The sequence below is a fragment of the Pelophylax lessonae genome (genome assembly GCF_965119305.1).
Source record: "Pelophylax lessonae genome assembly, chromosome: 12".
Taxonomy (NCBI): domain Eukaryota; kingdom Metazoa; phylum Chordata; class Amphibia; order Anura; family Ranidae; genus Pelophylax; species Pelophylax lessonae.
This window is the reverse complement of record NC_138779.1, coordinates 72571566-72588240: the sequence shown is the minus strand read 5'-3', so window position 1 is coordinate 72588240 and position 16675 is coordinate 72571566. Positions and strand designations below refer to the sequence as shown.

General features: G+C 40.8%; 1 protein-coding gene across 1 annotated transcript in view; it reads left to right on the top strand.

Moving 5' to 3' along the window:
• The window catches only part of LOC309568441 (tyrosine-protein phosphatase non-receptor type 11-like), a 241965-nt gene that overhangs the window by 208714 nt on the left and 16576 nt on the right, over positions 1 to 16675 (top strand). Inside the window, exon 10 of the mRNA XM_082274109.1 lies at positions 15533 to 15664. Within this exon, the coding sequence (XP_082130235.1) occupies positions 15533 to 15664 (132 nt within the window). The remainder of the gene's footprint in view (positions 1 to 15532; positions 15665 to 16675) is intronic.

Here is a 16675-nt window from a genome sequence, read left to right as displayed (position 1 = left end):
AGTCTCAGTTGCGACATTTGTAAGTACCTCGTGGGCCGGAATATGCTGATTTTTTGTGGCTGTAGAAACTAGAGGTTAGGCGATCACGAAGGGAGGTTGTGCGTTTAAAGGTGATCTCGGGGAAGGTGTTGATGTGTTTACGGACTATGGGGTCTTCCTGTAGCAAATGCCAATGGCGGTTGAGAATATTTCGTAGAATACCCTGATGGCTTGAGAATTTAGTGATCATTTTGTCCGTGGGATTGGGCAAGGTGGGCTTTGTACGGTACAGAAGGGAATGTCTATTTTTAGAGAGGGCTTTGCGGAGGGTGCTTTTAGTGTAACCTCTCAAGTAAACGCATGCGGAGTAGCTTAGCTTGTTTGTTGTAATCTTCCAAGGATGTACAATTGCATCGGAGCCTGATATATTGCGCGTAGGGGATACTACGTACCAGTGCAGGAGGGTGTGCACTGGAGGCATGTAGTATCGTATTTCCCGCTGATGTTTTCCGAAAAAGATCAGTAGTGACTTGGCCGTTCAAATCCTTATTGATAGTGAGGTCTAAGAAGTTGACTTCTCGCTCATTCATTGAAAATGTAAATTGTAAGTTAAATTGATATTTAAATGTTGGACGAATTCAGTCAATAATTGGCGTGAGCCCGTCCAAACAACAAATACATCATCAATATACCCTAACCATACTTCGATATCGACAGTATATTGAGATAAAATATCATCAGAAAAAATAAAACGTTCCCATCCCCCGAGGTACAGGTTGGGGTAGGCCGGGGCACAACACGTGCCCATGGCCACGCCCTGTACCTGGAGGTAGTGGGACCCGTTAAAAGAAAACCAATTGTGTGTGAGGATAAATTAAATTAATTTTAGAAGGAAGTCATTGAATGGCCAACTCCGGTGATCCTGCTCCAGGAGAAAGGTTTTAATCATCCCGACGCCCCGCTCGTGAGGGATGCTCGAGTAAAGGGCCTCGATGTCCAAGGTCACGAGCAGGGCATCGGGAGGAAGAATCGTTTTCAAAAAGTCAAGGGTGTCCTTGACATAGGACGGAAGTCCAAGGACATGAGGTAGTAAAAAAAAAAGTCAATAAAACGACTTGCGTTCTCAGTTAGGTTGCCTATTCCTGAAATGATAGGACGGCCTGGGGGAGAAAGTATATTTTTATGTGTCTTGGGCAAAGCGTAGAATGTAGCTTCTCTGGGGAAGCGGGTATTCAGAAAGTTATGTGTCTTGGTCTATAAGATTGCATTGAAACGCTTGTCCAATCAAATCTTTGTATTCAGAGTTATATATAACCGTTTGGGATAGGTTAATTTTCTTATACCAGGCCGTGTTACTCAATATGTCCATACACATTTTTTCATAGTTGTCCCTAGTCATGAGAACAATGTTATCACCCTTATCTGATGCTTTGATGATCAGATCTGGGTGGTTTTGGAGAGTGTGTATGATTTGCTTTTGTCTGAATGAAAGGTTGCACCGAGAAGGAGGTAATTGGCAACGTTTGAGCTCACTGACGCATGTATTAAGGAAAGCCCAATTTTTGGGTTGGTTGTTAAATCAGGGAACTGCGTGGACTTGGGTTTAAATTTTCTATTTGGTATACATGGAGGAGCTTGTGGCGTAGATAAAGAACTAGCTACAGTCATACCAGATGGAGAGTTGAGGTTCTCGGAATCGTTTTCCTCCAAGAGGAGGATTAGGTCACGAAGTAATCGAAATTCCTTCATGGTAAAGTTTTTTTATACTTTCAGAAATTTGGCGTTCTTGGTTGAGTCGGGTATTAGTCTGATCAAAAATATATCTGTATGTTAGGTTCCTACAAAAAAGATATAAGTCCTTGATGGTATCATATCTATCAAGTGGGGCTGTGGGGCAAAATGTGGGACCCAATTTGAGTATCTCATGTTCCTCGCTTGTCAGATTATAGGGAGTGAGATTAATCACTGACAGATTTAAGTCGGTAGTGTGGGTGTCTGGCTCAAAGGAAAATTTGTAGGTTGTGAAGTGGGAGGATTAAAGTGTGAATCCAAAGTAGTTTGTCTAGTGCCAGGATTGGAAAGTGCTGAAGTTGCTAACATAGATGACCCCTGTTGTGTTTGTATTGCACCAACCGATGTGTTGATAATATGTCCCGGTTGTGTGTTACCGTTGGGTAACCTACTATCAGTGGTAACCGAAGTGGGTTGTAACATCTGTAAGGCTTGGATCGCAATGTTTCCCAGGTAAGGGTCTTGTGTGTTAGTTGGAGTCTCACGTGAAGTAGAGGGTGTTTGTGATTTAGTTAATGAATCAGATCCTTTTTTAGAGTGAGGTGTGTGGTTGCCCTCACGTGGAGTACGTGTGCGTGGGCCTGCTTTAGATTTAGAACGTGTGATGATTGTGTTAGAAAGTGTTGATTGTTGTGAAGTATTGGAGACTGAGGAGGAATCCGATTCCCATTCAGTGTCTCTCTGATCTGAAGTCCTAGCTAGATCTGGGGGGCCTCTTGGATGGCGAGGACGCCGAGAACGGGGCGGACCTTGCCATCGGTAGGTGAAGCCCTCTGAAAATGCAAGTTTATCTTTTAGAAACTTGATTTGTTTCTTATTGATGATATCTTTGTTTCGTTTTGTAACATATTGTTTGACCTCATTCCATCTTTTGTCGAAGGCCTCGTGATTTTTAATTGCTTCATTTTTAGTATACAATGTGGCGAGTTCAGAATCCAAAGATAAAAGATCTGATTTGTATTGAATAACTAGGAGTTGACACAGCTCCAAGCTACATTTAGTTAAGCTATTCTCCCATTGTGTTCTGAAAGCATTTGAGGCATTGTCAAAAGAGGGAAATAGTTGGATTCTGAGACCCAAAGGGCAAACACCATCCTGAATGTATTTTAGAAAAAAATCTATATGCCAATAGAGATTGGATTTGCGTTTCAACAATCTGCGGCCCTCCAGATGTTAGAGGACTACATCTCCCATACTCCCTTGCCAGCCTCTTAGCTGACAGAGTAGTATGGTAGATGTGGTCCTGCCACATCTGGAGGGCCTCAGGTTGGACACCTCTGGTTTAGACCAATGTCGTTTTTAATAGGAGTAGTGCAGCTCTGTTGAATTTCAGCCATGTAGCCTGTCCAAGAATTCCCTACAAAATCCATAGTTGGTAATATAATTTGAGAGCTATAGGAAGAAAACAAACAACGAAGGAGAAAGTATAGTTATACAAAGGTAAATGTATAGTGTATTCTTGGTATAGTCCTTGGACATAACCAGGAGGTATTCAAAAAGATCTTGAAGATTAGTTCGAAGTTTATAGTTAACCTAGGTGTCAAAAAAAGGGAACAAGGAAGTATAAATGGCTTAAAAATACTGCTTGCTAGTGAGAAACACTAGCGGGTGCTACCACCCTCTTGAAATTCAATGAATTATGTATTGCGCTGCCAGGCCGCAGTACGCCTAGGTGCAAAAAGTGTACAAGTGCCACATCCCAATGGATTAGGAGTTTGGAAGGGACTTTATTGGCACTAGTAATTAAAATTGTATATTTTTATTAAAGAATAATATAAGATTATGACAGAAAGCCAAGAGAAAACAAAAATACAGTCTTTAAAAAAAAAAAAAGGCAAAAAGCCTCAAATACATGTGCATACATAGTCACACATAATATATTACATGTAAATATTAAATAGCAATAGCGGTAAGATACATCACATATTTGATAGGCTCAAAAGATGGTTGCAGGAGGAAGTGCTGAACCGCCCCCCCTGAATTCCTATACAAATGTTGACAAACAGACGTTGAGTGTATCCAGGTTGCCCTACATGTTTCACTTATAATATAAGCTTCCTCTGGAGCTAGTGGTACATGAGATGTCTGTGTAATAACGTAAAAAAATAAGTATACCAATTCAAAGATATGCATATACAGACTTGAACATTTTTATATTACAATACAACCAGACAAATGTGACAATGGAAGCACAGCAGATGGCAAAATAGAACCCCCTCGTTACTTGCTACATTTTATAAGGTCTATTCTACCTATTTTGTACCTGCTCATCACCTGATTTCCATTCAGGTATGTATGGGCTGATTTGATTTCTCTATCATAATGTTTTGGTTTTACTTTTAAAAAAATATCAGCATTATGCGCTGTGGCCCCTGCGTCTGCTCCTATATGATGTCCATGCCCTTTGTGGGTACCCCTACCTCACAGCCCCCCACCCTGTACTGACAAAAGAATTGACACTGCCTCATATCTTATTTGCATCTGTTGTGCTTCCATTGTCACATTTGTCTGGTTGTATTGTATTATAAAAATGTTCAAGTCTGTATATGCATATCTTTGAATTGGTAATGTAATGTAGCTGAATGTTGCTTCATTTTATATAAGCCTGAATACCCTGCAGAGTAATCCAAAAACAGGATAATGCTCACCCAAATCAGAACATAGTTAATTGCATATGTGTGGGTTCTTGAACCATAGATTGTGTTTCCTCCTCCACTTCTAAACTACAACAGGTCTGGTATTTAAAAGGGTAGTAGACTCTTTGAGGAAAAAAAAATAAAAATTTCCACCTGCAAGGCTAAATCATAATGTGCGAGTATGCAATGCATACTCGCATATTATGAAAAATTTGCCTTAAAACAAAGCCCTCCAGCGGCACGCTGTCACCGTTAAAGAGGCCTCCATCTTTACCCGGTCTTTCTTCTGGGTTTGTGGACTCCGTGTGTCTGACTGGCAGAGCCGCGATGATGTCACGCCTGCGCATTGCACACAGAAGTCTTGGCCACGGACCACAGCTCTGAAGGAATAGCACCGATATGCCATTCCTTCAGAGCGCATGCGCCGGTGATGTCCCCAGCTGCTGTTTGCTAGAATATCTCCCAAACAGTGCAAGTTTAGGAGGTATTAATATTCCCACCAGGTAATTTTTTCATTATAGGTTTACCTGTAGGTAAAATTAAAAAAAACGAGTTTACTTCCACTTTTGGACTTGTTATAAACATACACAGGTGATTTAACATGCATCTGCAGATATGAATAGCTGTGCTCTAAAAGTGACCTGTTCAGCAGCAGTTAAGGACTTTGGTTTAGAACAGAGATGAATTCGGGTATGTTTGGATCCTAGACTGAACCCATCTTCGCTATCCTGCCAGGAAGCCATCACTGAACAAAACCAATCGTATGCAGGGGCCAGGGAATGCCTCGGCCGCCTATGATTGGCTTTGTTAAGTGATGGCTTCCTGGTGGGTTCAAACATGCCTGAGCTCATCCCTAGTTTAGAATCCCTGATACTGGCTGACTTTAGCTGTCCAAATTCTCATGTCTGATCATTTCTGTACAATCACCCCCTACTGGCATGTTTGCGGCCATCCTAATCTCTTGTGTAAAAAGGTTATAGTATATATTATCAACAGAAAATATCATTTGTTTCCTGCTTGTGTTCTTACAACATAGAGAAATCTCGTAAGATAATGAAATGAGCTGAGAAGCAGCCTGCCTCTGCTTTCCTCCCCCCTATATTTGGAATGTGCCATAAGATTAAAACCTCCATTCCTGTCTGCATGTTCATACAGACCTGTAAGGGTTTTCAATTAGATATTAGACAGAGGCAGTCAGCAAGCGAGAAGGCACCGCTGGGCTTTCTTATTAGAAAGCCAAGTGTAGTCCTGTACCAACTGTTATCAAAACATCCTTTATTAAAGGTTTGTAGAACAAAGATAGCGTGCAAGTAAGGAAAAAAAGATATAAATTATCAGTTTATAAAGATAAACTTAAATATAAAAAAATTAATAAAATTGACCAAACTAATGCTCCTCATTTAGATAAACAAAAAAAATTCTTCAGCTCCCATCTTATGTGGTAGTTTTGAAAATAAAAAAAAATGTATGTATGTGTGTGTGTATATATATATATATATATATATATATATATATATATATATATATATATATATATATATATATATATATATATATATATATATATATATATATACACATACATACATACATACATACATACATACATACATACATACATACATACATGTAAATATGGAATCTTGACAGCTGAGTAATGTTATATGCAAATTGCAAATACATTTGGAGGCTTCATAGCAATGTTCAGGGATAGCTAACTTTCAGACTTTACTTTTCTTGTCAGCGACCCAACAGTGACACATAACAGTATATAAGCAGTGCTGGGAGGAGGTCCTGTCGCACCCAAGGAAAAGATGCTAAATTGTTCCCCTTACACCCCCTTTCCCGGAAGCGGAGACAAAGTTTGCATGTCTCTGTGTATTTTACTTGTGCCAGTGCAGAAATTACAACCTGAAGATTACCATGTTGTGGTCCATTGGGAGGAGGGTGGTGTTTGGACCAGGTTAAATTATTGGGACTTAGTCATAATAAGCATGGGGAACCAGAATTTAATGAACATAATGAGCTACCAAAGTCAAATTATTCTGTGATTTTCAAGTTTACATATGAATGGTTACAAAAATAAATAAAATACATTTAATTAAAAAAATGTGACCAAGAAGTTAACATTTTTTAACAAGTTTACAATTTACACAACAGTTATTTACCTGTATGAATAATGGCTGCAACTGTAGCCTTAATTCGGTACTGTAAATGAATGAAGAGCAGGGCTGAATTGTCACTTTGGAATATTATTTAAGGTTAAGAATTACTCGCTAATGGAAAAAGGAGAAAAATGACTGCTGCCTACCTTTAAAATATAGTGTAGAGCTATATTCAGAAATATAATAAGTTAGAGAGGTAATATGGCGCTGCCAGATGTGATGTCACAATCAATAGGATGTGGTGTGTAATATAGAGAATAAATGTAATGAACCAGTGCTTAAAAACAATATGTAATACAATGTAAAAAAGCCCAAAATAAATATTAATAAATACATAAATATAGTGAATCAGTGTAAATAAGGTGACAGTGACCATATAAATATAAATAAATTATAGTATAAAAGATGTGACCATATAGATATATATAAATGTGACCATATATAATATACTATAAAAAATGTGACCATATAAAAATATATAAGCGAATATTATAAAGGACGTTTTTTTGAAAAAATTGTGAAATAAAAATAGACGTGAAGGCACTAGCCCCTTGGCTAGGTGTAATAACTAAATTACCAATAAATTATATATTAACGTGATCTCAGGGAAAAAATTCCTGTGAAAGGTGAATAATTGAAAAAATATATATAGGGCTATATAATAAATATACACATGTGATACATATAATTAGTATAAAATTGGAAAAAAGTTCATGAGAAATAAATATTAGATGTGAAGCGACATCCTTTTAAAAATTGTCAAAGTCCATAATTAAGTGAATAAGTCCCAGGGAGATTTGAGAAAGGAAACAAACTTTGCAATATTAGCACTGCAGATTACACAGGGACTGCAATCCCCCCCTTGTAATCAGTAAGCCTGTGCTGTCAAAGTGAAAGCTGTCTACTGTACTCTGTTTAATAGGAGCTTTTGATAAAGGGCAGGGACAGCTATCACAAGGACAGCAGTGCCCTATTCATTATTACACTGGATGAGCCAATATCTCAGCAGGATTCATCTGTACTTTGGGACAAACATAAAAATTCCCAGTTCAATTTGCTAACCAGTTTGCTTACCAACCAAATGAACCTGTCTAACAGTTTGCGTCAAAACAGGGGTTTAGTTAGCACACATTTGCAAACGCATGTGTAAGCTGCAGGGCCACTCCACGGCACCCTGTATTACCTGCAGTCCTAACTCTTGTAAATTTTATGAGAGTCTTCACAGTGGAAGCACATGCAAGCTAATGGATAGATAGGGGGCAGGTGAGCCTGGAGGTGGCCCAACCCTCCTAAAAGTACTTGGGGGCATAATGGACACCCAACCAATGGTACAATAGCAAAGGCATCCAGTATGTCCACTCACCAGTATACAGTCCATTATGCCCCCAAGTACCTTTAGGAGGGTTGGGCCACCTCCATGCTCATGTGCGTTGGCCTTCCATGTGTTCTTTGCTATGAAGGCCAGTTATAGGTGGGGGCAGAGGCCATTTTCTTTGTTCATCTGTACTTTGACAGATAAATCTTGCAGAGCACAGGAGACATTCAGAGAGCAGAGATCAGGAGAGACCCCATTGTGCCCTCTACACCACAACGCCTGAGAAGAGTATGTCTTCTGCCTCTAAGTCAGCCAAGCCTTCTGAGTCGGCCAGGCCTGCTGAGTTGAGTGTAAAATAGGCTATAGATTATGCAGTTTTCTTTGTTGCAGGAAAGAAAATCGCGTCATTCCTCATCAACCCAGTCAGTCCTGCGGATCTTTTGTGTTCTCCCTGCAGGGGGGAGGTGTGCGCGGGGAGCCATCCCTGCCGGGAGAACACAGTGATTACTGCTATCGGTTAAAACTACTGGCAATAATCACATTCTAAAAATCCGACATGCTAGTTCTATCCAAGTTGATCAATGGATTAGCTTGTCCATAGATGGATCAAATCTCAGCCAGTCCCTGCTGAGCCAGCCATGATTTGATCCATCTTTGGCCAGCCTAAGCTTACCTGGGAGTGGCCCTGTTTCTCCCCACAGAAAATGCCTATAAAAAACACATAAAATACCCTAATATAACAAACAAAAGCATCAGCTCTGTGATCAATTTAAACCAGCATGGTCACGGCACTATTTTTTTGTGTAAGGGGACAGGGGCCTTATAAAATGTGAAACGCAAGAATTCCCAGTATCTGCTTGCCATTAAATGATGATCTGTTTCTAGTTCTGAGATCTCCCTTACATACAATACCAGCAAGGTGACAACTGGAGAAAATAAATTCTTTATTTCCTTTTTATTGTCTTGAATGCTTCTGTATTGTCATGTAAAAAACTGATGTTATCCCAAAATAATAGTCCGATTTAGTGAAGATTTCAATTTAATACAATAAGGAGATAGATGCTCTATCTTTGTCTTGATTTTAATAAAAGGAGGTTTCATCTACATTAAGGTAGATGTGTATAATTGATGTAAATTACAATAATAAACGTTCCTTTCTATTACACAATTTGACCTGTTCTGTCTATTTTTATAAAAGAAGCAGGCGTCCGTAATTTACATTTGCTATCCATGGAAAAAATGTGTATGGTAAGAAATGTAAATATTGAAGATGTTTTCTGGATAAATGTACCAGACAGTATTATTGGATGACTTCCAGTATACAGGATCCTTAGGTCATATCCATAGGGTTAGCTTCAGCCAGCACAAGTGTTATGCTTGGGGTAAGAGTCGATCTTAAGCCGGCCATAGACCGTTCAAATCCTTCCTGCTGAAAAAGCCAAGATTCAAACCCTGTATGGGTAGGCTGAATGCACCCAAGTTGATCAATCAACTTTGGTACAACCAGCCTGCCAGATTTTACATGCACTTATTTGTTTAAATTATAGCCGCAATAGCAATAATCACTGTGTTCTGGTGGCGACCGCTTCCCCCGATGGGAGAACCCAGTGGCTCAGCGGCTACCCTGTCAACACTGTCTGCAACCCGTGTTTGCAGAAAATAAATTTGCTCCGTCTATGGCCAGCCTAAGGCCTAATACACAGCAGGCTGAACCAAAAAAACTGAAGATCCTCGGTAGGAGATACTGTACTAACTATCCGATGTTAGTACAGACATCTCCCCTGCTGTTCTTTTGTGTTCTGACTGGGGGGCAGCCCCCTCACCAGAACACACCGGTCAGCACTCTCAGCCATTGGCTTCTGTTGAGTGGACATGTTGGAAAATTTTAATTGATCAGCGGCTGCAGTCGATTATCTGCACCAACTGATCGATGTATTCTGACAGCGGCATGTCCCAGTGGGGATACATTAGAAAAAAAAAAAAAAAAAAAACTACAAATGTATGGCCAGCTTAGGATGCTAAAATTTGTTATACACTGTTTGGCTGGGCATGTGATCTCTATTATAGAGTGGGAACAACTGCCACACGTCACACCAGTAGCTAGAAGAAGCTTGGAGCTTGTGATAGGAGGGTCATTTTTTGTTGCAGCTTAGGTGACAGGACATATAGAGGGGATTTAGCTAGATTAGGTCATACCAGCGTAGTCAACCTCAGCACTCTAGCTGTGGTGAAACTACAAATCCCATCATGCCTTTGCTGTGAGAGTCATGCTTGTAGCTATTAAAGTGTTGCAATGTTTGATAGGATTTGTATTTTTCCCATGGCTGGAGTGCCAGAATTGCCTGCGCCTGGATTTCCATTATGCTTAAAAGTTTAAGGTTGATTAGAAGTTAGTTGTACCAGGTTTTCAGCATAGAAGATGAATGTAAAATATACCATCCACTAGCCTTAGTTTCTCCTTGGTGCAACCATCTTAGATTTTGCCAAAGAGAAGCTGTCTGTGCCAGGCTTAAAATAGCTATTTGCTTTCTTAAAGTGGAACTTCAGTCTAAAAATGAGGTCCTGATAGATCACTTCATGCTAGTTCCTTTTTAAAACATTAAAAATAATTGTATATACTGTTTAAAATCCAGTAATACTGTCTCACCCTGCTCTGCACATGCTCAGTTGCTCTCTATTCTCGGCATTGTGCCTAAAATCAGAACCACTAGAGGCCGATAAGCTGACGGCTTTAAGGTTTACTGTAGTTGAAGGGGGAAGCAGGCAACAGGAATGGCACAGACTGTGCGGAGGGAACACAGATTAGGGAGAGAGAGAACAAAAGCAGGAGAGGTGACAGGACAAACTCCGCTGCCAGGGAGAGACAAAAGAGTTAGGCCCCATACATAACGGGGCAGGCTCCGTTGGGGCCCACCTGCTTATCAGGGAATCTGTCCACTGATCCCCACTGAGCAGGTGGATGGCTGGTCTGCTCATGCAGAGCGGACACATACACAGCCCGCTCTCTTCTATGGGTGGCCAGATGTAAACAGTCTGTTAACACCGGACTGCCATCTGATCCCATCCACCACACACATGGAGAATGGATCTCCATTCGTCTGTTTTAAGCGGATTGGATCGGATGTCAAGGGACACATGTCCGTTTAACAACCGCCGCTCCATAGAGGAGACTGGAGGGTGCACCTGAAAACTTGACAGGTAGACCCCCATTGGCCCGCCCGCGTGAAAGGGTCCTTAGGATAGTCTCTGATCTTATCTCCCTTATATTCTCTCTCTTCTCCCTCATCTGCAGCATGTGAACTTCAGCACTGTAAAGCTTCTGTCAGCCTTCCTCTCAATCTGATGCAATCAAGGCTGGAAATTTACATATTTTATTTGCAGAAAGTGATATACTGTATAGTTTTTTAGACTAAGGAAAGGGGGAGAGTTCTCAGTAAGGCAGTGACTGCTCTAGGGTTCAACAAAATGACGACCTCCAGCAAGAAGAAACGGGAGCATTGCTGGAGGTGATTTTACAGTACGCAATAATTTTGGTAGCATAATAATGTGGAATGTATGTTCCTTTTTTCAAGAATATTCATTGTTATCGAACGGTTATGGGTTAAGTTCCGGTTTAAGAGACTTGCATTTCTAAAAGTGGTCCCAGTAACACTGGTCCCGGGATATTTACTCTTACTCAGTAGCACGATAGTCCCTCTTCCTTTGTGTTCCTCTACACTTTGTCTGAATTCACACAGTAGAAGGACAAAGTCGTGTTCAGTGCTTGATTCAAGTAACGTTGAGAGTTGAATATTCTAATCAGTATCACTAGCAATTTAAAGTATAATTCTAGGCAAGACTTTTTCTCCCTACAATTGTGATGTCTCTTAATACCTTAGTTATGATGGAATTGCTTGAAACCCATTCCTCCAGTCACATAGTATAGTAATGCCGATTCCTGCTGTTGGGAATTGGTAGAGTGTGGGCTTAGGGGGACTTAGGGGTACTTTACCGGTATCATACTCAAAATTGTATAACTACTCGTACATTTGTATAAAAATAGATTTATTTAATGTTGTCTTAAAAAACAAGAAATTTACATACTGACATTACACAACATACAAGAAATCAATACATTACCAATAAGATAATGACAATTCAAGGTTTATTTTGACAAGTAAGATCCTCCTTATATTAGCGTCGGGCTGTGAGGCCACCACTTAAATCCTTGCCTGACATGTTTTGCTATACAAAGCTTCTTCAGGGGCGGATTAGCTCGATAAAGAAATCATTACTGTCTATAAAGAAATATATCAATACAAAAAGTTATTCACAGATATATACAACTTTAAATATTATTTGAGAGAGTGTTTGACACAACAGGAAAGTTCCTCCCAACCTCATAGATTCCCCATGCAGTGCCTCAAATGGTTAGATGGAAACATTAGTATGGTGCATGGCATGCAAAAAGCATCCCCCTGGCGAGTGTGGGGGCTTCTAACTAGTATACTGCATTACAGGAAGTGTATTAAGGTGCTGCTATAGTAGAAGAGTATACATAGAGAATGCCCCAAGAATAGGCAGGAGGAGAAAATAGAGATTCATACATTTTTATATTGATTAAGTAGGCGATTTTAGTATATGTATGTATATAATAAAGTTTGATAATAGTCTCCCCTAAATAAAAGTATTTCAAACCAACCTACCAATTGACTTGTCATTTGATTAAATGCAAGTATGGAGTAGGCAAAAATTGGCAAAAAGCGTACTGGTTGGGTTTTGCTGAGAGCGAGGGAGAAAAAAGGAGGGATACAAGGGAACAAATTACAAACCTAAATTCAGACTGAAATCCTTGGGTATTGCCAAAAGTTCCGGTCTTCTTCTGTCATCTTACCACACTGTGTGGACCCCAAGGCAGAAGTCCTAGCTAGTTAATAGTTTATTAACCACTTAAGCCCCGGAGGATTTGGCTGCTAAAAGACCAGGGGGTATTTTGCGATTCAGCACTGCGTGACTTTAATGGACAATTGCACTGTCGTGCGACGCTGTACCTAAACGAATTTGACGTCCTTTTTTTCCCACAAACAGAGCTTTCTTTTGGTGGTATTTGATCACCTGTGCGATTTTTTGATCATGCGCTATAAACAAAAAATGAGCATCAATTTTGCAAAAATAACAATATTTTTCACATTTTTTTATATAAAATTCCCCAAAAAAAATGTAAAAAATCAAAATTTTTTAACATTTTCGGCCAATTTGTTTTATGCTACATATGTTTGGTAGAAAAAATAGCAAAAAGCGTATTTTGATTGGTTTGCGCAAAAGTTATCGCGTTTACTAACAAAGGGAAAGATTTTTGTCATTTTTGTTGTTTTTTTTGTTTCTTTAACGCGCAATGGCGGCGATCTGCGTTTTTTTTGTTTTTTTTTGCGGTACTGCGACATTGCGGCGGACAGATCGGACCCTTGACTGACATTTTTGACACTTTTGGGGCTACCAGTGACATTTCTACAGTAATCAGTGCTATATACAGTGGGTATGGAAAGTATTCAGACCCCCTTAAATTTTTCACTCTTTGTTATATTGCAGCCATTTGCTAAAATCATTTAAATTCATTCTTCTTCCTCATGAATGTACACATAGCACACCACACTGACAGAAAAACACAGAATTGTTGACATTGTTGCAGATTTATTAAAAAAGAAAAACTGAAATATCACATGGTTCTAAGTATTCAGACCCTTTGCTCAGTATTTAGTAGAAGCCCCCTTTTGATCTAATACAGCCAGGAGTCTTTTTGGGAAAGATGCAACAAGTCTTTCACACCTGGATTTGGGGATCCTCTGCCATTCCTCCTTGCAGATCCTCTCCAGTTCTGTCAGGTTGGATGGTAAACGTTGGTGGACAGCCATTTTTAGGTCTCTCCAGAGATGCTCAGTTGGGTTTAAGTCAGGGCTCTGGCTGGGCCATTCAAGAACAGTCACGGAGTTGTTGTGAAGCCACTCCTTCGTTATTTTAGCTGTGTGCTTAGGGTCATTGTCTTGTTGGAAGGTAAACCTTCGGCCCAGTCTGAGGTCCAGAGCACTCTGGAGAAGGTTTTTGTCCAGGATATCCCTGTACTTGGCCGCATTCATCTTTCCCTCGATTGCAACCAGTCGTCCTGTCCCTGCAGCTGAAAAACACCCCCACAGCATGATGCTGCCACCACCATGCTTCACTGTTGGGACTGTATTGGACAGGTGATGAGCAGTGCCTGGTTTTCTCCACACATACCGCTTAGAATTAAGGCCAAAAAGTTCTATTTTGGTCTCATCAGATCAGAGAATCTTATATCTCACCATCTTGGAGTCCTTCAGGTGTTTTTTAGCAAACTCCATGCGGGCTTTCATGTGTCTTACACTGAGAAGAGGCTTCTGTCGGGCCACTCTGCCATAAAGCCCCAACTGGTGGAGGGCTGCAGTGATGGTTGACTTTCTACAACTTTCTCCCATCTCCTGACTGCATCTCTGGAGCTCAGCCACAGTGATCTTTGGGTTCTTCTTTACCTCTCTCACCAAGGCTTTTCTCCCCCGATAGCTCAGTTTGGCCAGACGGCCAGCTCTAGGAAGGGTTCTGGTCGTCCCAAACGTCTTCCATTTGAGGATTATGGAGGCCACTGTGCTCTTAGGAACCTTAAGTGCAGCAGAAATCTTTTTGTAACCTTGGCCAGATCTGTGCCTTGCCACAATTCTGTCTCTGAGCTCTTCAGGCAGTTCCTTTGACCTCATGATTCTCATTTGCTCTGACATGCATTGTGATCTGGAAGGTCTTATATAGACAGGTGTGTGGCTTTCCTAATCAAGTCCAATCAGTATAATCAAACACAGCTGGACTCAAATGAAGGTGTAGAACCATCTCAAGGATGATCAGAAGAAATGGAAAGCACCTGAGTTAAATATATGAGTGTCACAGCAAAGGGTCTAAATACTTAGGACCATGTGATATTTCAGTTTTTCTTTTTTAATAAATCTGCAACAATGCCAACAATTCTGTTTTTCTGTCAGTATGGGGTGCTATGTGTACATTCATGAGGAAGAAGAATGAACTTAAATGATTTTAGCAAATGGCTGCAATATAACAAAGAGTGAAAAATTTAAGGGGGTCTGAATACTTTCCGTACCCACTGTATATGCACTGTTACTGTAAAATTACACTGGCAGTGAAGGGGTTAACTTTATTTGAGAGGGAGGGGCTGTGTGTGTCCCTAGGGGCGTGATTCTAACTGTGATTGGCTGTGGCTTGAGCTGTAGGAACAATGATCAACGGTCCTACATAGTAGAACCGTATAATCATTGTTTCTACACAGGGGAGAATGACAGGCGGCTTGTTTACACTAGCCGCCTGACTTTCTCCCTCTCCCCCGACGATCGCTGAGTGACCGGAGGACATCGGGTCCGCCGGTCACACGCGCGGGGGGTCCATGACCGCGCGGGAGCGCACCGCCGGCGGCGCGCGCTCGCTCCCCAGAGCCTCACAGGCTAGTGACGTACCGATACGTCACTCTGCCTGTGAGGGGCTGACCGCCGCAGTATATGTACTTGCGGTGGTCGGCAAGTGGTTGAGATTATTACAATATGCACATGGACCTGGAAATTTCATTCTCTAACTTTCTCTCATTCATCTTCCAGAAAAAATGTTTTCGCTATTGGCCAGATGAGAACTGCACTAAGGACTATGGGTGTATCAGGGTGTCCAGCCTTGCCGTCCATCTAGAAAAAGATTACATCTTACGAGAACTACAGATTTCCCACATGGAGAGGGTAAGTGAATGTATTACTGGAGCTTTTGGCAATATTTGTGCTGCGTCTTTCTAATGTCCTATAACTAGCGGTTCCTTTTGGTGGTGTGTTTAAAGTTTTACTAAACACAGAACCCTGCATTCATTATATCTGGCCTCCCACAGTTCACAGAACATGGAAATGCAATTATTTTAGTAAATATAAAATGCTAAAGACCTTTTCCCCATCAGCAGTATATAGCAGTCTTGTGACTTCTATCAGTGTCTGGTTAAAGCTTGTAGGAGGAGTTTTCATTCTACTCTGACTGTTCTATGAGGCTGCAGAACCCCTGACCCTCTGTCTGGACCGTGCTGATTGGCCCTGTGCTGCTCACATGCACCCTCCCAAGAAAAAAAAAAAAAATCAAACTCTATTAGCAATACATATCAAACTGAGCATGTGTAGAGTGCCTCCAAGGCTCTGTTCTATCAGGAGATGAATTGGGGACTGTGGAAGAAGGGGAGGATAAGAAGCGACAGGGTCAAACAGCCTTTTTACACAATGCGCACAATTACCCCCTTAGGTTCCACACAGTCAGTATAACCAGCATGCTTTACTGCATATACAGACTGGTTTTATTTTTGTTTGGTTTAGTAACACTTTAAGGTCTTTTGTTTATCGGTCTGCCATCTTTCTTCTTACTGCTCCTCCTCTGGACTTTTGTAAATGATAGAGAGTTTGAAAGGAGGGATAAAAGAAAGCAAGCGAGTATCATTTATTCCCTAAATGCAGAACTTCCATGTTTGGGGAATATGTCATACATGCATGCGCGTGTAAATGCCGCTGCAAAGAGGCATCAGTGTTCATCGGAGTATGACCGCATACAGCCATTCATTTAGGTGGCCGGTTCTACTGCCGCCTCCTGGGCCTAGAAAAACGCAAGGATTTTAACCCTAGAGCAGATTTGCACCTTAGACCATCCGTGTGAATAAAGTCTTAGTAAACTGTTTACAAACTATTTGGTGGAGAATTTTTTTTGACTGTCTTAGTTTT